Source organism: Peromyscus eremicus, chromosome 18, assembly GCF_949786415.1.
Source record: "Peromyscus eremicus chromosome 18, PerEre_H2_v1, whole genome shotgun sequence".
In the NCBI taxonomy this organism is placed as follows: Eukaryota; Metazoa; Chordata; class Mammalia; order Rodentia; family Cricetidae; genus Peromyscus; species Peromyscus eremicus.
Window position 1 is genome coordinate 2857114 of NC_081434.1, and position 26838 is coordinate 2883951.

Here is a 26838-nt window from a genome sequence, read left to right on the forward strand (position 1 = left end):
CTGAGTGCTGGGATTGAAGCCATGACACCAGCCCTTGGGTTTTTTTTTTTTTTTTTTTTTAAGATTTATTTATTATGTACACAGAAGAGGGCACCAGATCTCATTACACATGGTTGTGAGCCACCATATGGGTGCTGGGAATTGAACTCAGGACCTCTGGAAGAGCAGTCGGTGTGCTCTTAACCTCTGAGCCATCTCTCCAGCCCTTGGGTTTTTGAAAGGGGTTTGCCTATCTGGCTTACAATGTTGTGCAACTCACTGTATAGCTGGTCCCAAGCTCTGGAACTTGCCCTCCAGATCTTTGTGAGTTCAAGGCCAGCCTGGTCTACAGAGTGAGTTCCAGGACAGCTAGAGCTGTTACACAGAGAAACTCCGTCTTGAAAAACTAAACAAAACAAAACATTATTTTAAGGCTGAAGAGATGGCTCAGCAGTTAAGAGCGTTGGCTGTTCAGTTCATACAAGGCGGCTCACCACCACCCTTTCTAACTCCAATTCTAGGGAATCCACACCTTCTTCTGGCCTCTGTAGGGCACCAGGTATTCCATGCAAGCAAAACACCTATATACATAAAAAATATTTTAAGGAGAAAAAAATTGGGGGGAGGGGGCTGGAGAGGTTAAGAGCACTGGCTGCTCTTCCAGAGGTCCTGAGTTCAATTCCCAGCAACCACATGGTGGCTCACAACCATCTATAGTGAGATCTGGTGCCCTCTTCTGGTCTGCAGACATACACCGTACACTGTATACAGGGTCTCATGTAGCCTAGGCTGGCCTTGAACTGACTGCAGGTGAAGAGGACCTTGAACTCTTGATCCTCTTGCCTCCCAAGTTTGGAATTATAGGCATATATCATAATGCCTGGCTCTCTTAATTTTATAGATTTATGTGAGTGTTGGGAGCCAAACTCTGAGCTTCCACAAGCACAAGTGCTCTAACCACTGAGCCATGGCTCCAGCCCCCCATATCATTTTTATTTTTTTGAGACAGGATCTTGCTTTATATCCCTGGATGGCCTAGCACTCTCTATTTAGCCTAAGGCTGGTCCTGAACTCACTTCAATCCTGCCTCTGCCTTCTGTGTGCGGGGATTACAGGCCTGTTTTTTCAGGCCTGGCCCTCTCAATCTACCAAGCCTATCTTCTAGCATCAAAAAGTCTGGAATTGCCAGGAGGCGGCACATGCCTTTAATCCCAGCACTCGGGAGGCAGAGCCAGGCGGATCTCTGTGAGTTTGACGCAAGCCTGTTCTACAGAGCGAGATCCAGGACAGCCACCAAAGCTACACAGTGAAACCCTGTCTCAAAAAAACCAAAAAAAAAAAAAAAAAGGTCTGGAATCTTGAAAAATTAAAAAAAAAATGATTATATGTGTGTGTGTCTGTCTCTGTGAGAATATGTGCATGTGAGGATAGGGGCCCAGATTCCATGGGGCTAGAATTATAGGCAGTTATGAGTTGCTCAGCATAAATGCTAGGGACCCTGGTCCTCTGCAATACACACTCCTAACCACTGAGCCGTCTGTCCAGCTCTTTTATTTTTTGTACATTTGTTTTTTATTATTTTTTTATTGTATTAAGATTTATTTGTTTATTATGTATACAGTATTCTGCCTACATGTGTCCCTGCAGACCAGAAGAGGGCACCAGATCTCATTACAGATGGTTGTGAGGCACCATGTGGTTGCTGGGAATTGAACTCAGGACCTCTGGAAGAACAGTCAGTGCTCTTAACCTCTGAGCCATCTCTCCAGCCCTTTTTTATACATTTGTTTATTCAGTGTGTGTGTGTGTGTGTGTGTGTGTGAGAGAGAGAGAGAGAGAGAGAGAGAGAGAGAGAGAGAGAGAGAGAGAGAGAGAGAGAGAGAAGGAAAAGATTTTAGGCATTCTGCTCCCACTCTGTGGGACCTGGGGATCGAATTCAGGCCGTTAGGCTTGGTGGCAAGCACCTTTGATTATTGTTTTGGTTGGATGGGGTCTATTGAGATAGCGTTTCACTATGTAGCTCAGATTAGCCTTTGGGCTCATTATGCATCCTCAAACTTCTGTCTGGGCCTCCTGAATGCTGGGATCATAGGTATGAGAGACATGTCTAACCCACATTATTTATTTAATTATTTGGCTTTTTGAGACAGGGTTTCTCTGTTTTGAAGCCCATCCTGGAACTCACTCCGTAGACAGGGCTGGCCTTGAACTCAGAAAGATCCACTTTGCCTCTGCCTCCCACGTGTGGGGATTAAAGCTGTGTGCTACCATACCTGGCCACCCTATATTATTGTTAAGGGGATACAAAAGATGAGTAAAGAGCCAGCAGGATGGCTTATTGGGTAAAGGTGCTTGCAATGGGAGCCCGGCGACTCACATAAAGATGGAAGATGAGTGTGGTGGTGCACACCTTTGATCCCAGCTCTTGGGAGGCAGAGGCAGGTGGATTTCTGGGAGTTCCAGGCCAGCCTGAGTTGCATAGCCAGTTTCAGGACAGCCCAAGCTACATAGAGACCCTGTCTCAGATAAGTAAATGATGGTGAGAACTAGCTCCACAAAGTTGTCTCCTGGCCACCAAGGATGTGAGCCCCACCTTGTGCACACATACTAAGGTTTCTTTGGTTTTTCGAGACAGGGTTTCTCCGTGTAGCTTTGGAGCCTGTCCTGGATCTCGTTCTGTAGAGCAGGCTGGCCTCGAACTCACAGTGTTGGGATTAAAGGCGTGCGCCACCATGGCCCAGCTTAAGATACCCTTTATTTTACAAATGTTCCTTTCATTTAACTTAATTGTGAAACCTCTCACTTCCCCTCAGTTTGACCTTTTCCTCACACATGCTCCCATCTCCCTTCGCTGTGACTGTCTAGTTCTACAGAAACTTCAGGCCAGGGTTATTTTATTTTTATATATTTTCGAAGATTTTATGTGTATGAGAGTTTTGTTTGCAAGTGAGTGTAACATTTTTGTGGAGTGCCCAAGGAGGCCAGAAGAGACTGTCCCCTGGAACTAGTGTTACAGAAGGTTGTGAGCTGCCTGCCACGTGTGTGACCTTGGAACCAGATCCTAGGTCCTCTGCATGAACAGCAGGTGTTCCTTAACCTCTGAGCTATCTCTCCAGCCCCTGCCCCCCCCCATTTTTAATTAAAAAACAAACCAAACACACACCTTTTTAAAAAAAAGACTGGGTCTGTGAAGACCAGACTAACTTTGAACTCAGAGATTCAACTGCCTTTGCCTTCTGGGTACTGGAATTATGGAATTATGGGAGTTCCCCACCCCATCCAGCGCCCCGCCCCACCCTTTTCCTCCCATCTTTTTATGTGTATGGGTGTTTTGTCTGTATGTATGCCTGTGCATCACATGCAGGCAGAGCTCCTGAAAGCCGAAGGGGGAATCTGATCCCCCAGGGCTGAAGTTACAGACACTCTAACTTCACTGGAAGCTGGGAATCAAAGCTGAGACCTCTGGAAGAATGGCCTGTGCTCTCCCCACTGCGGAGCCATCTCTCCAGGCCTCCTCACTTACGTCTCGGCTAGGTCTCTTGCAGCTTCGGTTAGCTTGCAATAGAGGATAACCTTGAGTTTCTGATCCTTTTGTCTCCACTCTCCCAGTGCTGGGATTACAGGAATGGGTACACCACCATGGTGCTATGGAGGGAACCCAGGTGTTTATACACGCTAGGCAAGCACTTCACCAACTGCATTCCCAGCTCCTAAATAATACATTTCATTAGCCACATCCTTTGTAGTTGGTGGATATCCACATTAATTTCCAATTTTTTACATTAATATATATATTTTAAATTTATTATGTATACAATGTTCTGCCTGCAGGCCAGAAGAGGGCACCAGATCTCATTACAGATGGTTGTGAGCCACCATGTGGTTGCTGGGAATTGAACTCAGGACCTCCAGAAGAACAGCCAGTGCTCTTAAACGCTGAGCCATCTCTCCAGCCCCAATACATAATTCTTTTATTCATCCTACTTATTTTACATCCTGGTCGCAGCCTCCTCCACCCAATTTCCCCTCCCAGTCCCTCTCCCCCAATTTCCAATTTGACACTAAAATTAACTCATAATTCCCTGACTACAAAACTCATTATTTTATTTTATTTTTTGGTTTTTCGAGACAGAGTTTCTCAGTGTAGTTTTGCACCTTTCCTGTAACTCACTTGGTAGTCCAGGCTGGCCTCGAACTCACAGAGATCCGCCTGGCTCTGCCTCCCGAGTGCTGGGATTAAAGGTGTGCGCCACCACCACTCTGCTAAAACTCATTTAAAAAAAAATTATTTTTATTTCATGTGCTTTCTTGTTTTGCCTGCACGTATGTGTGAAGGCGTCGAATCGCCTGAAAGTGGAGTTATAGGCAGTTACGAGCTGCCATGTGTAGGTCCTGGGAATTGAACCTGGGTCGTCTGGAAGAGCAGCCAGTGCGCTAAGCCGCTGAACCATCATTCCAGCGGCCAAAACTGAGTTTTTAAAAACAGACTCTCCAGGAACCCAGGCTGGCCTGGAACTCGGTATGCAGTCAAGGGTAACCGAACTTCTGACCCTCCTGTCTCTACTTTCCAAGGCTGGGACTGCAGGTGTGTGCCCCTCGGAGGTGCTCACAACACTGATGCCGGGTGGTTGGTGGTGGCGCACGCCTTTAATCCCAGCACTCGAGAGGCAGAGGCAGGCGGATCTCTGTGAGTTCGAGGCCAGCCAGAGCTGTCACACAGAGAAACCCTGTCCGGAAAAAACAAAACAACAAAACCCAACAAAGAAACAACCAACCCCGCCAAAACACACACACAAAAATACCAACCAACCAACCAACCAAACACAGATTAGTCAAGTCAAGGAGGCTCAGGGACTAAACGCATTGCCGCCAAGCCTGGGCCACCACGACCGTCAGCCGGACTCCCCAAAGGCGTCCTCCGGCCCCGACACGCACGCAGCGCCACGCTCCCATCTCCCCGTACACACACTCATTTAAAAAAAAAATCTTATTAATAACTTGAATCGGCGAATGGAGGTAGCAGCAATCGTGACCGCCACTTTATCGACCACGCCGAGATCAGAAAACACCACCACGCGGGGCTCGCTTTGGAGCGCGCGGCTTGAGCCGAGACTCGCCGAGCGCCGACCCAAAAGCGCCGCGCCAGCCCCCATTGCTGGCTTCCGGGTCTCGTTGGTCACCATTTCCTGTTTCTTAGCGGTGCATGCTGGGATACGTAGTCTACTTTCCCGGAGCCGGCCGCGAGCGCCGGGCCGACGGGGAACTCCATTTCCCGAGGTACCTAGCAGCGGGGGCCGAACCCCGAGGCGGGGAGGCCGGTTCCGGTTGCATCAGCGTGGGCTCCAGGGCGAGATGAGACTGTTCGTGAGCGAGGGCTCCCCGGGGAGCCTGCCAGTGCTGGCTGCGGCCGCGAGGGCCCGGGGCCAGGCGGAGCTGCTCATCAGCACCGTGGGCCCCGAAGGTACCCGAGTGGCTGCTGGTGGGCGGAGGGGGAGGGGGCGATCGTCTCACCGGTGTCCGCCAAACTCCAGCGCCCGTCCCCCGGTCACGCTCCGATATTGTTGGTGGTCACTCCGTCCCCCTTTCTGTCCTTGATCCTTCTTTCATAAGTTCCTTCCCATGATGACCCTTTTATTCTTCCCGTATTCTTAGCCTAGTTTTCCACGGTCCTGCCTCACTCCGTTATCTTCGTAACCTTCCCTCCCAACTATCACGCAACTCCCTCCAACCCGTCCACTCGTGATAACCTCCAGCTGACCCCTTTGTCGGCTTTTCAGGGACCCCCCCTCCCGCCTTTTTTAGGGCCTCAATACAGACATATGCACACCCGGTTTACCTCTTATTCCCAGCCAGTTATTTGGGTGACTTTTTAAGAGTTCTCTTGTCAAATCCTCTCGGCTCTCTTAGTGCGGGTCTCCCACCGTGAACCCCGGGTCAGTTCCGGTTCGTGGCCGAAGCACTGCTCTATGCACTACCTCCTCTGGGTGGTTCCCACCTGTTGTTTCCAGTTGGCGGTCTCAACACTTGCTGGCCCCTCTAGCATGTTCCAGACCCACCCCCTTCTGGTGTTGCTATCTTGGAAACCACAGATTGAAACTGCGACCCACCCCAACCCTCCCCCGGCCCCGACAAAGTAAAGTTGTCGAATAATGTCTTTTCTTAGCCCTGTTTTCACTCATTTTCCTCTGTCTCAAGAGTGTGTGGTACCATTCCTGACCCGGCCTAAGGTCCCCGTCTTGCAGCTGAATAATGGCAACTACCTCTTCTCAACTAGTGCGATCTGCCGGTCAGTATTGGTTCTTGGTGTGGGGAGGTGGTTGGGTCATCGCCGGCTTCCCTGACCTTTTGGTGACCTTGTTTGCAAAAACACTGTTTCACTGAGGGTTCATACATGAACTACACAAAAGGAACCCTTCGATTTTAACTTCTATTCTCTCCCTCGGCAGGTATTTTTTTCTGCTCTCTGGCTGGGAGCAGGATGACCTTACCAACCAGTGGCTGGAGTGGGAAGCCACAGAGCTGCAGGTGGGACTCATGGGCCAGGGAGGGCAGGCTGCTCTTCCTCTGTATGAACATCCTGACCCATGTTCCCTGCGTTTTAGCCGGTGTTGTCCGCTGCCCTACACTGTCTAGTGGTTCAAGGGAAGAGAGGAGAAGATGTGCTTGGCCCGCTTCGGAGAGCCCTGACTCACATCGATCACAGCCTGAGTCGTCAGAACTGCCCTTTCCTGGCCGGGGTGAGTTGGTCTTGATGTGTGGTTTGTTGAAAGCTTATGGTGTAGGACTTAGAGGGCAGATGGTATTCAGACCCCAACAACCAATTATTAGCAGTGTAACATTGACATATCACTTAACTCTCTAATCCTTATTGTTTTTCGAGATAGGGATTCTCTGTGTATCCCTGGCTGTCCTGAATGGAACTTGATCTGTGGACCAGGCTGGCCTGGAACTCAGATCCGCCTGCTTCTGCCTCCCGAGAGCTGGGATTAAAGGCATGTGCTACCACTAATCCTTGATTTTTTTTTTTAATTCATTTGTGAAATGGAAGTAATAGTTTCTGCCTTATTTAGAGTTATTGTGAGGATTATGTTAGAAAACGTACATTGTCTCACCTAGTACTTGGCACATAGAAAGTAAATACTGCATGTGGTAGCACACACCTGTACTCCTAGCCCTTGGGAGGTAGAAGCAGGAGGATCAGAAGTTCAAAGTCATCCTTGGCTACATAGGTTCAAGACCCACTAGAGCTATGTGAGACCTTATTTAAAAAAAAAAGAAAGAAAGCCAGGGGTGGTGGCACGTACCTTTAATTCCAGCACTTTAGAGGCAGAGGCAGGAGATCTCTGCAAGTACAAGGTCAGCCTGGTCTACATGTCCATGTTTCAAAAAGAAAAAAAAAACTACACATTTGCTATTACCATTGGGAAATACATGAGTGCTTCAGCTGTGTACTTTTCTCTTTCTCCAACTAGGACACAGAATCTCTAGCTGACATTGTTTTGTGGGGAGCACTGTATCCATTACTGCAAGACCCAGCTTACCTCCCTGGTGAGAACTGTACATGTCACTTCATCCCCAACCCCAGAAGTTTGGTACAGGGCTGTAGGACAATAGGATACTGAGTATTCACTTCAAGGTACTGTTTACCAGGGAACTATAGCAGAATCTGACCAAAGAGCTGGGGAGTGTGTCTGGAGAAACCTTCAGAGGAGAGGAGGTCCACGCCTGCCTGCCCAGTCTTGGTCCTCAAGTTGGTTCTTTTTTTGCTATGCCTACAGAGGAGTTGGGTGCCCTACAAAGCTGGTTCCAGACGCTGAGTACCCAGGAGCCATGTCAGCGAGCTGCAGAAACTGTGCTGAAGCAGCAGGGTGTCCTGGCTCTGCGTCCCTACCTCCAAAAACAGCCCCAGCCGCAGCCCCGCCCTCCTGAGGGGAGGGCTGTCAGCAATGAACCTGAGGTTTGGAACAGGGCGGGCTCCTCGTAGAGTCTTAGGGCCTGAGGTGGGAGGCAGCGAGGAGGCGCATGTAGACTGTGGCCACCTCCTTAGTCGTTAGAGAACAAGGGGTGAGTTTCTCTCCCTGGGGCCCCCCTCATGTGGCAAAGGGTTCTGTTTATTCTTCGTAGGAGGAGGAGCTGGCCACCCTGTCTGAGGAGGACATTGTCATGGCTGTGACTGCTTGGGAAAAGGGTCTGGGAAGCCTGCCCCCACTGCAGCCCCAGCAGCAGCCAGTGTGAGTAGACATCAAGAATGGGGTTTGGTTCATGACTGGAAACCGTTGCTGGGGAAGAGCAGGCACCCGCTTTCCTCATGGAATGTTGGTTCCAGTAGGGTAGAGAGGTGTCCCCAAAACTGCTGCAAGTTGTATATTTATGAATTTTAATTAAGTCCCAGGAAGGAAAAGAATAGGACACTGGGAGGGAAAAAAATCATGAAACCAAAGACCTCTCTGTTTTTAAATATTTTTTTAGCCCAGTCTGGCCTCAGACTCATTGTGCTGAGAATGACATTGAACTCTTTACTGTCCTGCCTCTCCCCTGAGTGCTGGGACAACGGAAGTGTACCACCACACCAAGCTAGGCCCTTCTTCCTAGTTGAGGGCCCAGCGGGATGGCTTGGTGGGTAAAGCACTTTTTTTTTTTTTTTTTTTTTTTTTTTGGTTTTTCGAGAACATGTTTTTTCTGTGTAGTTTTGGAGCCTATCCTGGAACTCACTCTGTAGACCAGGCTGGCCTCAAACTCACAGAGATCCACCTGCCTCTGCCTCCCGAGTGCTGGGATTAAAGGCGTGCACCAACCACCGCCCGGCGGTAAAGCACTTTCTGCACAAGCCTGATGACCTGGGTTTGACTCCCAGAACCATATCAGGTGGAAGGAGAAAATGGACCATACGCAGTTGTCCTCTGACCTCCGTGTGTGCTGTGGCGCTCCGACCCCACTCCAAAAGTAATCTTTCAGATTTATCTATTTTATTTTATGTGTCCGGGTGTTTTGACTGTGTGGATACCACATGCATGCATGGTTCCTATGGAGGTCAGAAGAAGGTATCTGATGTCCTGGATCTGGAGTAAAGATGGTTATGAGCCACTATGTAGGTGCTGGGAATCCAACCTGGGTCCTCTGAAAGAGCAGCACACACTCTTAACCCCTCATCTATCCCTCCACACCCCCATCCCCTTCAAGACAAGGTTTAGCCTTGGCTGGCCTGGAACTCACTGTGTAGACCACACTGGTCTGGAACTCACAGAGCTCTGTCTCTGCCTCCAAGTGCCACCATGTCTGCCAAAAGATAAACCTTTTCACGTGTGTGTACTGGCTAACGTGTTTAAATGCCTAAACAGAAGAGGAGCCAACCGGCATTGGCCTAACCTGTCATCCCAGCTACTGAGGCTGAGGCAGGAGCCTTTCAAGCTCAAGACCAACTTGGGCAACTTAAGTAGACCTTGTCTGAGAAGGTGAAGCCAGGGCTGGGAGCCAGGTGTGTCCTGCGCAGGTTAGTCCCAGCAGACAAGGGGACCAGGAGGTTAGGCCAGCCTTGGCTGTGTAGTCACCCTGTCATTAAAAACATCCACTGATCCAACAGGCCCCGGCGATGGTGGCGTTCTTACTTAGCCCTAGGCTCAGTCCTCAGTACTGCACAGTAGACTCATAGGCCAGTTCTCAGTCCTCAGTACTGCACAGTAGACTTTCATGAGCCAGTTCTCAGTCCTCAGTACTGCACAGTAGACTTCATGAGCCAGTTCTCAGTCCTCTACTGCACAGTAGACTTCATAAGCCAGTTCGCTTGTCTTATTACTGCTGTGTGGGTCGTGTGTGGGAGAGGGAGGGTGCAGGTGTGGACGTGTGTGCTTCCTTGCTTTCCTCCACCGTGAGCTGCGTTCTGTACCATTGTACTAACCCAGTCAACAGTTACACACCAAATTCCTTCTCTGAAGTTCTGCTTTCCAAAGTTTTGCCCAGGTCTGAAAATTTTTAATGGAAAAACTCTAGAAATATCATCCACAAGTAGTCCTGGCTGTCCTGGAACTTGCTTTTTACCACAGAGATCTGCTTGCCTCTGCCTCCTCCTGAGTACTGGGATTAAAGGCGGGCACCACCGCCGCCGCCTGGCCATCCAGGAGTTTTAGATAACTTTTATTAGAGCGTGTTGTTAGAACTGTTAGATTGCTGTTTATTGACACTGTATATAAGCTGTGCCTAGTTTGCTGTCTTAGGTGAGGGGTAAGAGGCTAGTAGCTGTAGGGTTTGGTACTGCCTGTGACATGAGATTGGAAGTACTCCTAGGAATAAGGAGGACAGCTGGATAGTAGAACCCAGGGCACACTTGTCTGTGTCACAGTAGCTGGAACACCCATGAGAAGAGAAGTTCAAGGGTGATGCAGAAGGACCTCTACACAACCTGGTGCAGAGTGATTAAGGACCTGGGTTGCAGCAGAGACAGCAGGGCCAGTTGTTAGGGAAGGGTCCCTGCAGAACATCTGTAACTTGATCTTCAACAGCTAACGGGATCCAGTTATGGGAAGAGAGGCCAAGAGGGATGAGAGGGACGATTCTGTGGAGGGAGTCAGCTGTGCAGTGTTCCTGGCCATAGATAGACCCCACCTGGTTGGTGTGCTGCCTTCACTGGGAAGAACAGTGCAGGAATCGGGACCAGTGATCATGGAATGAAAGCAGTTGGAAAGTTGACAGGAGCTTTGGGAAAGTGTTAGTGCCGGGGGGGTGGGATGGGGATGTGTGTAGCTGAGCTGCCAAGGGGGGTGAAGCAGTAAAAAGGGGTGATGAGTGACTTCCATCAGCACACTGAGTGGCATGACTAGAAATGGCTTTGGAGAAGAGATAGTGTCTGAAGACGGTATTGGTTCTGCGGGCACGCGTGTGTGCGTGCATGCGTGAGTGAGTGATGTCTTCCTTGATCATTCTCCATTTCGTTTACTGAGACCTCAGGGTCTGCTGGTGACTCTGGAGTTCTCTGGTTCTGGCCAGTCTAGCTAGTGAGCTTGTCCCAGGACCCCCGCTCTACCTCTGTGGGGCTAACAAGCTGTAGCGGCTTCAGCTAATGAATAGGGTCCTGATAACAAAACTGGGTAAGAGAGGTCAGTACTGGGAAGCTTCTTGGGAACAGTGAATGCTAGGCAGACACATGCTGGGAAGTTTGAGCCTGAGAATGAGTTAAGGCCATGAGTGAAAGAGGGGAAGCTGTTGGAATAGGGTATATGCAGTACACACAGCGGTACGTGAGGCTTGCTGACTGAGCAGGGCCCTTACTAGCAACCCCAGGATTATAGTCCTCGGATCCCTGTGAGGAAAGACTTTGATCTGAGGCACCTAGTCTGTCGGTATTCTGCACACTTTGGTTTTTATGGTATTTGCATCTCTGCTGTGGACTAGTCTCTTTCTTTTTTAACCAGGTTGCCTGTGGCTGGGGAAAGGAATGTGCTCATCACAAGTGCCCTCCCTTACGTCAACAATGTGCCCCATCTTGGAAACATCATTGGCTGTGTGCTCAGTGCTGATGTCTTTGCAAGGTAGAGCCAGTTGCTGGAGGAGAACTCTCCAGAGGGAGGAGTGGGCCCAAGGGAGTAGGATGGAGGGGCTGGAGGAGTCCTCCCATAACCCCCGTATCCTTCCAGATACTCTCGCCTGCGCCAGTGGAATACTCTCTATCTGTGTGGGACAGATGAGTATGGTACAGCGACAGAGACCAAGGCTATGGAAGAGGGTCTGACCCCACAGGAAATCTGTGACAAATACCACGCCATCCACGCTGACATCTACCGCTGGTTTAACATCTCATTCGATACTTTTGGTCGCACCACCACGCCACAGCAGACCAAGTAGGTTCCCCGTCATGAGGCAGAAACGGACTGAAAGCTAAGAGCAGGGGTAATGAGAAGAGACAGAGACAGGACCAGGGTGGCAGACTAGGGACCAGGCTGAGCTTGGGTTCTGAACATTGCCTGGAATGTCCCCTGGGCGGTTTTCAGGCCTTGAGAAGGTCCCTTGTTTACAGAAGCCCAAGCAGGGCCTGGGGCCTGAAGGAACACCTGAGGGAGGGAGAGAGGACTTTCCTTCCTCTGTTACCTAGGGGTCTTCTTAAGACAGGGTCTTACTGTGAGCTGAAGTGGGTCTTGAACTTGTGGCAATCCTCTTGCCTCAGATTGTAAATCTGAGGTTGGGAGGGATTGCCACCAAGCCCAACTTGGAGTCTTTAAAACAAAACCATCCCTGCCTGTTATATTTATAGCACATAAATCCATTCTTTCTCTGCCTGGTGAAGTCCTCACAGAAGCTGCAGACAGATGGACAGTTGATGGTGCTGAGTACGTCAGCCCTGAGTACAGACACAGAAGGTTAAGCTGGTTATGGCCAACCACTCGTAATCACAGCATTTAGAGGTGGAGGCGGAGGACCAGGAGTTCAAAATGGGGTCAGTGTTGGCCCTGTGAGACCTGCCTCAAAACCAAATGAAACCCAAACAAAAGAACGTGTAGATATGTAATCAGAAAGTCAGCACAAGTGAACTACTGTGGAGTGCGGAGGGCAGTTGGAGATCCCAGAGCACCCTGGGCTCTGCGTAGGGACGGGTGGCCTGCGTCCTGGGAGGCCTGCTGCCTGACGGGTTTGGGTGTCTGGTTAGAGCAGCAAAGGAGGGAAAGGGTCCGCACCCCTGGCTCCTCTTCTCACCGGCTTGCTGACCTGGCTAGAATCACCCAGGACATCTTCCAGAGGTTGCTGACGCGGGGCTTTGTGCTGCAAGACACCGTGGAGCAGCTGCGGTGTGAGCGGTGTGCGCGATTCCTGGCCGACCGCTTCGTGGAGGGAGTGTGTCCCTTCTGTGGCTACGAGGAGGCCCGAGGTGACCAGTGTGACAAGTGTGGCAAGCTCATCAATGCCATTGAACTCAAGGTAAGAGGGAGATCTCAGGGGCCCTCTTCAGAAGAACAGGAAAAGGACACTCGGTTTCCTTCTTCTGTGGGAGCCGTGGGCCCTGGTGGGCCCTGGTGGGCAGGCTCCATCTCACCGTGCCCTTGGAGCCGTGGGCCCTGGTGGACACATCAACTTTTTGGTTCTTTTGGGGGGCGGTTTTTTGAGACAGGGTTTCTCTGTGTAGCTTTGGAGCCTGTCCTGGATCTCACTCTGTAGTCCAGGCTGGCCTCCAGAAATGTACCTTTGGCTCCCAAGTGCTGGTATTACAGACATGCATCACCACACTTGACAGGTTATTCTTTTTTTCATAAATACTGCTGACTTCTAGTTGTTGATTTACTTATTATTCAGTTATTTAACAGATGTTTTTGAGTCCTTTTAATAGGCCAGTTCTAGACTGGGAATGAGGGAATGGACAAGACAGGCGTTTATCTCACATGGGGACATTGAGGAAGACATTGAGGCAGTTTAGATATTAGTCTAGTTGAGTGGGAAGCTGCTGTGTGGAAAACCGATGGGATGGATGAAAGAGGAGTGAGGAGAAAGCTCTGGAGGCTGGACTGCAAGAAGATGACGTTAAACTAGCTGGAGTGGGTCACTAGTACAAAGGAATGGGGAGAATAATAGCTTTGGGGGTGTTAGAGAGCAATGCTGGACAGTCAGATAAAGGACAGCTTGTGTTGGAGATGGAGCTCAGTGGTGCACTACTTGGCTAATACGAGTGAGATCCTGGTTTTAGGGGCTTGGGTAGATGGTAGTGCCATCTGTGAACATAGGCAAGATTAAGAGAATGAGGCTTGGAGCTGAATGCAGCATACTGTTTGCTTTTACTACGCTTAGGTGCTTTGAGACGTCTTAAAAAGCAGTTGGGAAGAGATGTCTCATCTTGAGAACCACAGGTCAGGGTTGGCAGGATGGCTGAGCAGGTAAAAGCGTTTGCTGCCAAGCCTGGCAACCCAGAACTCCATATGGTGGGAGGAAAAACAGTCAGAAAAGTTGTCCTCTGAGCTCTACATGCTCACACTCACACACCAGATAAATACATCAAAAGAGAACAACCCCTTAGACCCGCCGTGAGGGTGGCACACACCGCCATCCCAGCCCTCAAGAGGTGGATACAAGGCCATCTGGAGTTTGAGGTCAGCCTCTAAGACCCTGTCTCACAAACAGCAGTAAAGAGCTGGGCATGCCTTCAGTCCAAGCACTGGGGAGGGAGTGGCCAGTGAGTCTCTGTGGATGTACCAGATGTAGCCTGGTCTACATACCGCGTTCCAGGACAGCCAGAGCTACCTAGAGAGACCCTGACTCAAAAAACCAACCCAAACCAAAGAACCTTAGATCAGATTAGCTTCTGTTAATTCCCTCTGCTGCCATTTCTCAGTGTCTGTGTAGTCTTATACTAGAGAATTATCTCTGGCAATTGGGCTTTATAAAGGCCCATGCTTGTGTCCCAGGCACACCACCTTTCCCTTACTGGTGGTAACCTCAAGGAGAGGGGCTGTGTGTCTTTTCCTTTTTCTTTACGCAGCTGAGTAGCTAACCTGTGCTAAGAATGCTCATTTCTCTATGGAGTGAGAACACAGGACCAGAGTCTCGGGAACAAACATTGCTACAGTGTGTGGACACAAGTCTCTGTGTTGCAAGGAGGCCACATACTGGGGGTGGGGGGGTGGGCTCATTGTGAGCTGCGATGCTAATCTAGAGGGAAGCTGAATGGTCCATCCCTGCATGCCCCTCAGCTTGCCTGCCCAGTTTCCCCTCACCTCGGCTCTGATCCTACCTGCTCCCATCAGGATACACCCTCTCTGGAATTTATCTTTACAGAAACCTCAATGCAAAGTCTGCCGGTCACGCCCTGTGGTGAGGTCCTCTCGGCACCTGTTCCTGGACTTACCTAAGGTGAGTTAGTCTGCCCCCAGTCTGCTTTTCAGGGGTCTTCTTCAGCCCCCCCTCCCTCTGCCTCAGCCGCACTGATAGCCGCTCTCAAGTGGTTTTTGTTTCTTTTAATGTTTAGGTATGCGTCACCATGCCCAGCTTTTTATTTTAGTTTTTTTGTTGTTTTGTGTGCCTGTGTGTGTGTGTGTGTAACCGAAGAGGGTGTCAGATCTCCTGGACCTGGAGTCATAGGCAGTTGTGAATCACCCAGTGTGGGTGCTGGGAACTGAACTTGGGTCCTCTGAAGAGTATTTTCATTTCTAGTAAAAACTTTTTTTTTTTTTTTTTTTTTTTTTTTGGTTTTTCAAGACAGGGTTTCTCTGTGTAGCTTTGCGCCTTTTCCTGGAACTCACTTGGTAGCCCAGGCTGGCCTCGAACTCACAGAGATCCGCCTGGCAATGCCTCCCGAGTGCTGGGATTAAAGGCGTGCGCCACCACCACCCGGCCTAGTAAACCTTTTATACAGCTGGGGAACAAAGCTTATGGTGGAGCTCTTGCCTGGTCTGTTCAGGTCACTGTGTTCAGTAACTGGTGTTGGGGAAAACGAGACATGGCTGAGTGTGGTGACCGCCTGTGGTCGATCCCGGCTCCCTCAGTGATTGCGTGGGCTCAGTCCCAGCACCCTTCACCAAAGAGGCTGAGGCAGGAGATCTGGAGAGTCAGGGATTTCAAGCTGCCCGGATACATAATACTAAGATTGTATTTCAGAAAATAATAAAATAACAAACACATTATTGTGATGTAACAGATTAAAGGGTAATAATGTGTTTCAGGGTTAAGTGCCAGGCCCACTTCCCAGACTGTGTTCCCGCAGGGAGGGCGGCATTGTAGGTCAGGCGGGCCTGAGACTCTCCAGCTTGAAGATGATTGTGAACTCCTGACCCTTCTCCCTCTGCCTTCCAAGTACTACAGACAGACAGACATACCACCATCTCCAGCTGTTTACTCTGCTATTCATTTTCCAAATTAAAAAAAAACAACTTTATTTTATTTTTTATGTTTCTTTTCAAGACAGGGTCTCACTATATAGCTACATGAAAGTCGTGCACCACTACACCCAGCATATAGTTCAAATTTTTGCAAACATTTATTTATCATGTATACGGGGTTCTGCCTGCATGTGTCCCTGCAGGCCACAAGAGGGCGCCAGATCTCATTACAGATGGTTGTGAGCCACCATGTGGTTGCTGGGAATTGAACTCAGGACCTCTGGGAGAGCAGCCGATGCTCTTAACCTCAGAGCCATCTCTCCAGCCCCCATATTCTTAAATTTTTAATTCCAATAATATTTTTCTTTTTTAAAAACAACTTTATTTAAAAGAAAAGCTTTTTATTTTATGTATGTGGGTGTTGGCCTGCGTGTGTGCCTGTGCACCACATGTGTGCGGTGCCCTTGGAGCAGCGGTTCTCAGTCTGTGTGCTGCCACCTCTTTGAGGGGTCGACTGACCAGTTGACGGGTGGCTGAGCCGTCTCTCATATCCTGCCTACCAGATATTTACATTACAATTCATAAACAAAATAACCTTATGGTTGGGGTCACCACACATGAGGAACTGTAGTAAAGGGTCGCAGCATTAGGAAGGTTGAGAACCGCTGTCTTAGAGGAACTGAATTGGAATTAGAGTTACAGATGGTTGTGAGCTGCCGTGTGGGTTCTGGGACCAAACCCAGGTCCTCTGTAGAAACAGTAAGTGCTGTTTACCACTGACCCAACTCTCCGTCCCCAGCTTCACTTTCCTGTGGTCTTGTAATACTTCATCCTGTCCACGCACTTCGAGCACCTTATCTAGTCACCTTTTTCTTTAACGTTTCATCATTTCCCCTCCCCTTTCCACCCTCCAGCTGCTCCCTCTCAAGTCTATGGCTTTTTCTTTGGTTTTTGTTTTGTTTTGTTTTCTTGTTGTTGGGTGTTTTTGGTTTTTCAAGACAGGGTTTCTCTGTGTAGTTTTGGTGCTTGTCCTGGATCTCGCTTGTAGACCAGGCTGGCCTCGAACTCACAGAGACCTGCCTGGCTCTGCCTCCCAAGCGCTAGGATTAAAGGCATGCGCCACCACCGCCTGGCCTTTTCTTTGTTTTTGATACATTATATATAATATATATATATATTTCATTACATAAATGTACAACCTGTTGAGTCCACTTAGTGTTGCTTGTATGTATATGATTTCAGAACGACTATTTGGGAATTAATCTTTTTTAAAGACTGAGTGTTTCTGGACCTTACATATTTGTAATCCCAACAGTAGAAAACAGTAGGAGGGTCAGGATTTCAAGTTTATCTTCACCTGTATAGTTTGAAACTACATCAGTGAGGTCCTGTCTTGAAAAAACATAAAACAGTGTTTAGAGAGCTGGCTCACTGGGTAAAGACACCTGCCACATATCCATGACACCACACACACACACACACACACACACACACACACACACACACACACGTATGAAATAAAGAAAAATGCTGGGTATTGCTGGGCATGATGGTATACACCTATAATCCCATCACTTGGCAAGCATAGGCAGGAGGATTACGAGTTTGTGGCCAGTCTGGGATACAGAGTGAGTTCAAGACCAGCCTGCTCTACATAATTCCCTCTACATACAGAAAATGCAAGGGCTTGGTGCTGGAGAGATGGCTTAGCCTTTAAGAATACTGGCTGCTCTTTCAGAGGGCCAGCATCTACATGGTAGTTCACTCACCTGGAACTCCAGTCCCGGGGCCTCTAAGGTTCTATTGTGGCTTCTCTAGGTACTGTGGATACATGATACATGGACATACATTCAAGCAAAATTCATAGAAAAATAGCTTAAAAAGAAAATGCACTAAAAACAGTCTTGAAATAAATCTACTCAGCATAGAATGTGTGCCTAGTGTACACAAGTTCCTGACTAACTCTGTTGTCTCCCCTGTGCTGCCTGAGTAGCCAGAATTATCGAAGGACATGCCGCCATCCTCAGTTTGGAGAATTATCGAAGTCCATGCCGCCATCCTCAGTTTAGTTTCGATGTATTCTTGCTTTCACAGACAATATTTATGTATCCATCTTAGTAATCTTTTTGTTGAGTAAGTTTGTTAATCATTTCCTAGATGTCCCTGGTCATGAATCTTTTAATTTTAGTTATGTGTGTCCTACCAACTGTTCACAACATTTGTACTCACTCACTTGGTGCCCGCCCCTCTGAGGCGGTACTCTGTCATCTCCGTTTCTCTCCTCTCAGCTGGAGAAGCGGCTGGAGGACTGGCTGGGGAAGACATTGCCTGGCAGTGACTGGACACCCAATGCTCGATTTATTATTCGTTCTTGGCTTCGAGACGGCCTCAAGCCACGATGCATAACCAGAGACCTCAAATGGGGAACCCCGGTGCCTTTGGAAGGCTTTGAGGACAAGGTAGATACCTTTCTCCTTTGGTCATGGTTTAAGTGCTCAGTCAGGACTGAGTCTGTGGGCTGGCAGGTTAAAAGGCTGATGATGTTTCCTCTCAGCTTGAGACTTGGAGCTTCACTCCTGTTCCCTTCTTCCGGGTATTCTATGTCTGGTTCATACCTGTTCCCTCCAGGTGTTCTATGTCTGGTTCACTCCTGTGTCCCTCCAGGTCCTGTGTCCCTCCAGATATTCTATGTCTGGTTCACTCCTGTGTCCCTCCAGGTATTCTATGTCTGGTTCACTCCTGTGTCCCTCCAGGTATTCTATGTCTGGTTCATTCCTGTGTCCTTCCTCCAGGTATTCTATGTCTGGTTCATACCTGTGTCCTCCCTCCAGGTATTCTATGTCTGGTTCACTCCTGTGTCCCTCCAGGTATTCTATGTCTGGTTTGATGCCACTATTGGTTACCTGTCCATCACAGCCAACTATACAGACCAGTGGGAGAGATGGTGGAAGAATCCAGAACAAGTAAGCAGCCTTAGCCCGTCTGTGGGGGGACAGGCTATGTGAGAGGTGTTAGAGGTAGAAAGTCTCAGGCTGTCTTTTCAATGCATTCTCCTAGGTGGACCTTTACCAGTTCATGGCCAAAGACAATGTTCCCTTCCATGGCCTGGTCTTTCCCTGTTCAGCCCTAGGAGCTGAGGACAACTATACCTTAGTCAAGAACCTCATTGCTACAGGTAGGTGCCTGGCAGAGCACAGGGGAGTTGTTCCTAGGCCTGAGGCAGTACTTGGAAGAGCCTGGAGAGGGGCTAGGTTTTAGGTTGGATTTGAGATGAAATAGGAAATAATTAAAGCATGAGAATTCCATCCAAAAGAGGGAAAACAAGAACTTGAAAGCAAAAATCTAAAACTAAAACTATTATAAGCAAAGAGAAAAAAAGGCCAGAATGGAAGCATGGAACTCCGTGACCTGTGTAAGCTATTGAAGGAAAGGTGTTTTTGGACACTCACCATTGAGAGAAAGGGAAAGAGGCAGTGGGGGGGGGGGGGGGGGAGGATGTGATTGAATCCTTCTCTTTTGTCCAGAGTACCTGAATTATGAGGATGGGAAATTCTCTAAGAGCCGGGGGGTAGGAGTGTTTGGAGACATGGCCCAGGATACAGGGATCCCTGCTGACATCTGGCGCTTTTATCTGCTGTACATTCGGCCTGAGGGTCAGGACAGTGCCTTCTCCTGGACAGACATGATGATTAAAAACAATTCTGAGCTGCTTAACAACCTGGGCAACTTCATCAACAGGTAGGAAGGAACTGGTGGAGAGCTCCACACCAATGTGGAGAGAACTGCTAAGTGGGAGGAGGCTGATAGAACGGAAATGGGGAGCCAGGTGGTGGTGCACGCCTTTAATCCCAGCACTCGGGAGGCAGAGCCAGGCGGATCTCTGTGAGTTTCAGGCCAGCCTGGTCTACAGAGCGAGTTCCAGGAAAGGTGCAAAACTACACAGAGAAACCAAAAAAAAAAAAAAAAAGCAAGGGAAAGGGGGAAGTTGTTAGTGTGGACTGGGGTGGCTGCCACACCAGCACACCAAACTGTTCTTGAGGCAAGCAGTTAGATACGTGGTTGGGCAGAGCTGGTCACAGAGCAGACCTTTGTGTATTCTCTTGTGTTTGTCTAGCAAATTCAAAGCCCTGAGTTTCATCCTCAACACACAGACATGCACGTGTGCCCTCCCTCCATGGCTTAAGACTCTTCAGCGTTCTGGGCCTTTAACTTACCCATAACCACATTTAGTAGCCTTCATTAGAATATGTTAGTTTATAACACACTTCACCTTGGCAATTCTGAATATTTACTTCTAAAAATATATAGTTGCTTAACTCATTTCTTTATTTACAGAATCACATTCTTCAGAGAGAATGTAGATTTAAGATTTATTCTAGTTTGAGGGGCCAGGAATTCTCAGGCTTGGGTTTTTTGTTTTTGTTTTTGTTTTTGTTTTTGTTTTTTCGAGGCAGGGTTTCTTTGTGTAGCTTTGGTGCCTGTCCTGGATCTTACTCTGTAGACCAGGCTGGTCTCTGACTCACAGAGATCCGCCTGGCTCTGCCTCCCGAGTGCTGGGACTAAAGGCGTGCGCCACCGCCGCCCAGCTACAAGAATGTTGTGTTTTGGTTTTTACATTTGTTCACTGTGTGTGAAGGGTGTAGTTGACACACTGCAGTAAACATCATGTACAACCTCTTGAGTCAGTTCTTCCTTCCACCATGTGGACTCCAGGAATTGAACTCGGGTCACCGGGCTTGGTGGCAGCCTTTATCTGCTGAGCCTTCTGGCTGGCCTGAGCATGAAGAGTTACGGAAGCGGGATGAAACTTCTCTAAGGAAACTGGACAATAACTTTGTCTTTTCTCCCCCAACCCCAAGAGCTGGCATGTTTGTGTCAAAGTTTTTTGGGGGCTGTGTGCCTGAGATGGTGCTTGCCCACGAGGACAGACGCCTGCTGGCCCATGTCTCCTGGGAGCTCCAGCACTACCACCAGCTGCTCGAGAAGGTCCGGTAAGTGACTTCCGGCACAGTCCTGGCGGCCGTGCGCTGCTGTGGTGACAGACCGTCATGGCGGCCGTGCGCTGCTGTGGTGACAGACCGTCATGGCGGCCGTACGCCGCTGTGGTGACAGACCGTCATGGCGGCCGTGCGCTGCTGTGGTGACAGACCCCTCTGTCTCCTCCCTCCCCAGGATCCGGGATGCCTTGCGCAGTATCCTTACCATATCTCGACATGGCAACCAATACATCCAAGTGAATGAGCCCTGGAAGCGGATTAAAGGAAGTGAGGTGGACAGGTGTGTTCAGGAGCTCTGGCTGGCTGTGGAGTTCGGTGACATGCTGTCCTCTTGGTGGCCTGACTTCTCTCTCTTTCCTCAGGCAGCGGGCAGGCACAGTGACAGGCGTGGCAGTGAACATCGCTGCCCTGCTGTCCGTCATGCTGCAGCCTTACATGCCTACAGTTAGCGCCACCATCCAGACCCAGCTACAGCTTCCACTTCCCGCGTGCCGCGTCCTTGTCACCAGCTTCGTTTGTACCTTACCAGCAGGTCACCGAATTGGCACAGTAGGTCTCATTGATGTTGGCGGAGCTGGCCAACTAAAACTCTTGTTTTTAGAGACCTAAACATCTCTGGCTTTGAAATATGGGGCTACAGCTGTTCTCAAAATCCCTCCGCAATTCTGCACTTGGGCTTTTTGGGGTGGGGGGGGCGTTCTGAGACAGGGTTTCCCTGTGTAGTCCTGGCTGTCCTGGGTCTCACTCTGTAGACCAGGCTGGCCTCAAACTCACAGAGATCCTCCTGCCTCTGCCATTGCTGGTATTAAAGGCGTGCGCCACCACCGCCCGGCCTGCACTTGGGCTTCTTGTAAAGGTTCTTGGTATTGGATCGTGAGTGTAGAACCATCTGTATGTCCTTATTGCTGTTCATGCCAGAAGCCAGTAAGTGGACAGTCTGGAAACGGTTGGAGATGACCATGACGACCAGATGATAAGCGTGTACACAGCCCTCTTTGTCTCCTTTGTACCCATTTTCTTTCCGCTCCACTGGGAACTCTTCTGAAGCTCTCGGGCATTTGCCCAGTGTCACACTCCTATGTCTTGTAAAGCAGCTGGGGTCTCCAAGTGTCAGAAAGGGTGGGGCGTCTCTGTGGTGTGGTAGAGGTCATCAGTGATTAATTCTGATGTGTTTCCCCAGGTCAGTCCTTTGTTCCAAAAACTGGAAAATGACCAGATTGAAAATTTGAGGCAACGTTTTGGAGGGGGCCAGGTGAGCAAACTAGACTGTGTACTCCCTTGGCGAGCATGGCAGTGCCACCTCACTGTCCCAGCATCCTCCTCACTGTCCCCTCCCACCTTGGGCCTCGCCGCCTCCTCACTTAAGTCTTTCTTTCCTGTCTTAGCTAGAAGAGTCCTTGGAGTTAAAGGTAACCATTTCCTCTGAGCTGTTATGTCAAACCGGGTACCAGAGGGATTTATGGCAGCAAGGAATAATGTACTGCTCTTTTCCAGGCTAAAGGATCCCCCAAGCCAGCAGCTGTGGAGGCGGTTACAACAGCTGGGCCAGCGCAGATACAGATGTTAATGGAGGAAGTGACCAAGCAGGTGTGAAGCTCATGGCCTGTGGGGACTGCAGGTGTGGACCCCTGCACGGCTTCTCCCGGCCTCACTCTGGTCCCCTCACTCCCACCCCTCTCTAGGGCAACATAGTCCGAGAGCTGAAAGCCCAGAAGGCAGACAAGAACCAGGTTGCCGCAGAGGTGACGAAGCTCTTGGATCTAAAGAAACAGTTGGCTTTGGCTGAGGGGAGACCCATGGAAACCCCTAAAGGCAAGAAGAAAAAGTGAGAGGGTGTTCATAGAAAGTCATTTAATGGGTATGGACAACAATAAAGAATGTACACTATATATGTATATACATGTATATACACACACACACACAGCTGAGACCCTTTGTTCTCCCTACTCAGCATGCAGTTGAGGATCCATCCTCGGCCTTGGTGGGATGGTGTTTGCTACGCTCCAGGAGAGCCGGGAGGTGACCCGAGCTGGGGAACGATGGTCCCAATTGTTCATGCTTGGTGCAGATTCACCATGCGGTCGATGAGAGCCCGGCGAGTGGCCTCCACCTCCCTGGTCAGGCGCTCGATTTCCTGCTTGAGTCGTTCGTTCTCCTGGGCCAGCTCTACCACTTTCCTCTCATTCTCCTGTTCCTTCTCCTTCATGCGCTGCTTCCCGGCCCGGGCCGGGCACTGACCACTGTGTTTCCGTTTCCTAGACTGTCCTTCCTCCTCCTCCTCCTCCTGAGCCATAGAACTCTGACTGGAATCCGGAGAGCAAGGGCTCTGGGAGGTGCTTGTGACCTCTGCTGGCCCTGGCTCCTCAGTCAGCCACGCCAGGGATGCAGGGTCAAGAGTGGTGAGGGGTTTCGATTCTTCCTTTAAGGAAGTGAAGAAAGGGAGATGGGTATTAGTTGAGGAGAGGCATACATACTCCCCAGGTGTGTGGGGTTCGTCGTTTTATTTTTGCTTGTCTTTTGAATCAGGCTAGACTCAAACTCACTAAGCCTAGGCTGGCCATGAAGCGAGCTTCCGGCCTGCACTTGGCACGTGCCAGGACTGCGGGTGTGCACCGCCACACCTGCTTGTCCATTTTGAGACTAGCGTTCTCACTCACCTCCTCGTTCCCAGGGGGTGAAATATAGGGACCCCCATTGTCATCTGAGGACAGCACCTCCTGCAGGTCCTCATACCAGGCTTCCAGCTCCCAGCTGGACACCGCCTCCAAGGTGAAAGGCAGGGACTCAGCTGCCATGTCTGTGGTTGGACGGGGTTCTAGAGAAGAGCATACAGGGTAAAGGTTCCATGCGTCACGGCTGGTGAACCGGTCTCATGCCTATTTTAACACACAGGATTTAAAATGTACTAATCGTGCAGGTCAGGTAGGGCGTGGGCTGTCTATCTTTGAAGGCCACATTGGCGGGGGTGGGGAGTGGAAACCATCACCCACAAGTTGTTCTCTGACCTCCACATACACACACCATCAATGAATGTAGGGCAGGGAGACAGCTGAATGACTGGAACTACCTGTCACCAACCAAGCCAACAATCAGGGTTTGATTCCTCTTAGTCACCTAGTAAAGGGAAGAACTGGCCCCCCCAAAATGGTCTAGACCTTCATGTGCACACCATGGCCAGCACCCCCACAACACAAAAATAAATGTAATTAAAAAAAAACTAAACCCTCCAGGCAGTGGTACTTAATCCCAGCACTCAGGAGGCAAAGGCCAGCCTAGTCTACAGAGTGAATTCTAGGATAGCCAGGGCTACACAGAGAAACCCTGTCTTGAAAAACCAAAATAATAACCCGCGTAAAATCAATAAATGTAAACAAAATATTATTTAGTGACCTTTCTACTCTTCTGTTTCTATAAAAAACAAGTTTTATGTATATGCATATGCTCACAAGTGCAGCAGCGTCTGGGGGGGCCCAGAGGATTGGGTCTCCTGGAGCTGGTGTTCAGCAGTTGTGAACCACCTGATGGGCACACTGGAAACCCAGTTCAGGTCCACCTGAAAAGCAGCAGGTGTGCTTAACTGATGAGTTTCCTCTCCAGCTTCTTACTTCCATTTTTTGTTTGTTTGTTTTTTTCATTATTTTTTGTTGTGCTGGGAATTGAACCAGAGGCTTGTATATATGCTAATAGAGCATACTACCAGGACTGAAGAAAATACGCAATACATTTTTTGTGTGTGATTTTTGGGGGTCAATCAAACGTAGTGCCTCACACACAAATATTGAACCCCAGTGCAGCTGGAACATACATTCTTTTTTCAAAAATGTATTTATTTTATTGTGTATGTATGTATGTATGAGTACCTGTATGTAATGTCTATGTGCTGTGTGTGTGCTTGGTGCACATGGAGGCCAGAGAGGGAATGGGTTCCCTGAGAACTAGAGCCATAGAGAGTCTTACGCTGCCATGTGGGTGCTGAGAATTTAACCCAGGTCCTCTGCAAGAGCAGCAAGTGCTCTTTACCACTGAGCCATCTCTCCAACTCCTAAGAACACACTTTTTATTGAGATAAAGAACACACTTTTATTGAGGGTCTTACTATAGATAGCTCAGGCTAGCCTTGAACTTCATGATCCTCTTGTCTCTGCCTGTCAAGTTCTGAGATTTACAGGTATGAGGCATTATGCTTGGCTATGCATATATATTCTTACGGGATTACAGTAAAAGTATTCAACTCACTTGGGAACATCACTGGTAAATTCCAGGGGCAATTACCAAGCCATTTGTGTTCCTTTCTCTTGGGTGGGAAGCTTGGGCAAAAAGTCCTTGGGGTTTGTCTAACCTTGTGGACAAACCGGTTGCCATTGTTGAGGCTGGCTGTGAGAGCCAGCTTTCAATTGGGCCGTGCTCTAAAAATAACGTTGTGGGGTCAGAGAAAGACATGGTGTGACAGCAAAAGCTTGTTCAGATCAAAGCCTCTTCTAATACTGTCCCAGCAAAACAGCCCTAAGCAGCTCCGGGAGTTGACTTTGACAAGGGGCTGGGTAAGTTTACCTGCTTTCAGGTATGGTGATGTATGAAGATACACCTCCTTCTGGAACACTGTGGAGAAGAAAGGTCAATGTTTACTGTTTGAAAGGGAAAGGAATGGGTTCTTTACCCCCAGCCTCCTACCCTGGAGTCCTCCTCTCTGTGTAGTTCTGGCTGTCCTGAAACTAGCTCTGCAGACCAGGGTGTAGTTTTTCTTGTAACACACACACACACACACACACACACACACACACACGTATTCCCGAAGCCAACTCCAAGGATAGAGGCAAGCTTGATTTTATTTTTAGTTGCTGACATTTGTAGTCCTGATTACATAATAGCAACGTTCTAGCCAACTAAGCTTTCTCTAAATTCCAGATAGACCTCCAATCTGCCAGAGTGAGGGCTAACCTACAGGGAAGAGAAATACAGCAGCACTTGCTACACTCCATTCTCATACTGGCAGCCTCCAGTCTAGACCTGTCCTGGGACCTCCAACTCTGTTGTCTACCTGCTACCTCCTTCTGCATGTCCGTTTAAAACAACCTCCTGCTGGCCTTTCCTTTCCAAGGTTGTATCATTCTAAGTGGCAAGTCTAGTTGCTTAACGCCAAAAAGAAAAAAAAAGTATCCTTGTTTCCTCCTCTCACATCCCACAACTCAGTCTAAAGCACTGGCAACTTGAATATATTCTTTTTGTTGTTGTTGTTGTTGTTTTTTTTTTTTTTTTTTTTTGGTTTTTCAAGGCAGGGTTTCTCTGTGTAGTTTTGCGCCTTTCCTGGAACTCGCTTTGTAGATCAGGAAGGCCTTGAACTCACAGAGATCCGCCTGCCTCTGCCTCCCGAGTGCTGGGATTAAAGGTGTGCGCCACCACTGCCCGGCGAATATGTTCTTTTTAAGTACCTAAACCCTAAGTATTTCTACTACATCATTTCCAAATGGAAATCAATTTACCACACCTCCCCCAAGTTTACTGTGGAAGCCTTCTTCAAGAGATCTCCCATTTCTTTTTTTCAAGACAAGGTCTCACTGTGTAGCCGTGGTTGTCTTCATTATGTAGACCAGGCTGGCCTTGAACTCACAGAGATTTGATTGCCTCTGCCTCCTGAGTGCTGGCATTAAAGGTGAGTGACACTATGCTTTAGTGAGACTTGTCTTTTATTACTTTATTTCTGGGGTTGACCATAGAGTCCTCTATATACTAGGCAGGCAGTCTGCCACGGAGCTACATCCCCAACCCTTTGTGTAGTTACTTATTTTGAGTTAAGGTCTCACTGTGTAGCCCTGGCTGGCCCTGAACTCAGAGATCTGCCTGCCCCTGCCTCTCTGAGTACTGGAATTAAACACGTGCCATGACACTGGGCCTTAAGTCACTCCTCTGCTCAGACCCTCCAGTGGCTTCTTGTTTCATGACTGTTGAAGACTCACATCCTGAGTGGCTTGCAAGGTTCTACACGGTCCACCACCCTTTCATGTCCACTCCAGTCCAGCCCACTGTCCTGTTCTGCCCTTCTGCTCTGGCTGTTGCTCTGGAAAGTTCTTCCACTT

At 49.1% G+C, this 26838-nt stretch overlaps 2 protein-coding genes across 6 annotated transcripts; one reads left to right on the plus strand and one right to left on the minus strand.

Annotated features, from left to right (window-relative positions):
• Window positions 1–5204: 5204 nt before the first annotated feature.
• Mars1 (methionyl-tRNA synthetase 1) lies at window positions 5205–22653 on the plus strand. Of its 2 annotated transcripts, XM_059245096.1 has the most exons (22): window positions 5205–5440; window positions 6175–6265; window positions 6426–6504; window positions 6582–6716; window positions 7452–7527; window positions 7758–7936; window positions 8104–8210; window positions 11385–11501; window positions 11607–11810; window positions 12681–12882; window positions 14728–14802; window positions 18056–18226; window positions 18635–18730; window positions 18825–18942; window positions 19292–19505; window positions 20627–20758; window positions 20940–21044; window positions 21127–21313; window positions 21945–22016; window positions 22150–22173; window positions 22259–22351; window positions 22447–22653. In XM_059245096.1, the coding sequence occupies exons 1-22, from the start codon at window positions 5332–5334 to the stop codon at window positions 22591–22593; spliced, it is 2733 nt and encodes a 910-aa protein (XP_059101079.1). In that variant the 5' UTR covers window positions 5205–5331; the 3' UTR covers window positions 22594–22653. The 2 variants fall into 2 exon arrangements, with proteins under 2 accessions (XP_059101079.1, XP_059101080.1); XM_059245097.1 differs by lacking the exon at window positions 22150–22173.
• Window positions 22601–25455, minus strand: Ddit3 (DNA damage inducible transcript 3). 4 transcript variants are annotated; one of them, XM_059245104.1, is made up of 4 exons: window positions 25316–25455; window positions 24211–24317; window positions 23422–23579; window positions 22601–23183 (listed from the first exon to the last, which is right to left on the minus strand). In XM_059245104.1, exons 3-4 carry the CDS (start codon window positions 23557–23559, stop codon window positions 22818–22820), a joined length of 504 nt encoding a protein of 167 aa, XP_059101087.1. In that variant the 5' UTR covers window positions 23560–23579; window positions 24211–24317; window positions 25316–25455; the 3' UTR covers window positions 22601–22817. The 4 variants fall into 4 exon arrangements, with proteins under 4 accessions (XP_059101087.1, XP_059101084.1, XP_059101085.1 ...); XM_059245101.1 differs by lacking the exon at window positions 24211–24317 and adding an exon at window positions 25001–25103; XM_059245102.1 differs by lacking the exon at window positions 24211–24317 and having other exon boundaries at window positions 25316–25453.
• Window positions 25456–26838: the final 1383 nt, after the last annotated feature.

What these genes read in the sequence shown, in the direction of transcription:
- Mars1 (XM_059245096.1), top strand. Translation starts at nt 5,332, where the DNA reads ATGAGACTGTTCGTGAGCGAGGGCTCCCCGGGGAGCCTGCCAGTGCTG. An exon ending in AGTGCTGATGTCTTTGCAAG is followed by an intron (nt 11,502 to 11,606) that starts GTAGAGCCAGTT and finishes GTATCCTTCCAG; the next exon opens with ATACTCTCGCCTGCGCCAGT. An exon ending in TCAATGCCATTGAACTCAAG is followed by an intron (nt 12,883 to 14,727) that starts GTAAGAGGGAGA and finishes TTATCTTTACAG; the next exon opens with AAACCTCAATGCAAAGTCTG.
- Ddit3 (XM_059245101.1), bottom strand. An exon ending in CACCCCCTGGGAACGAGGAG is followed by an intron (nt 23,184 to 23,421) that starts GTGAGTGAGAAC and finishes ACTTCCTTAAAG; the next exon opens with GAAGAATCGAAACCCCTCAC.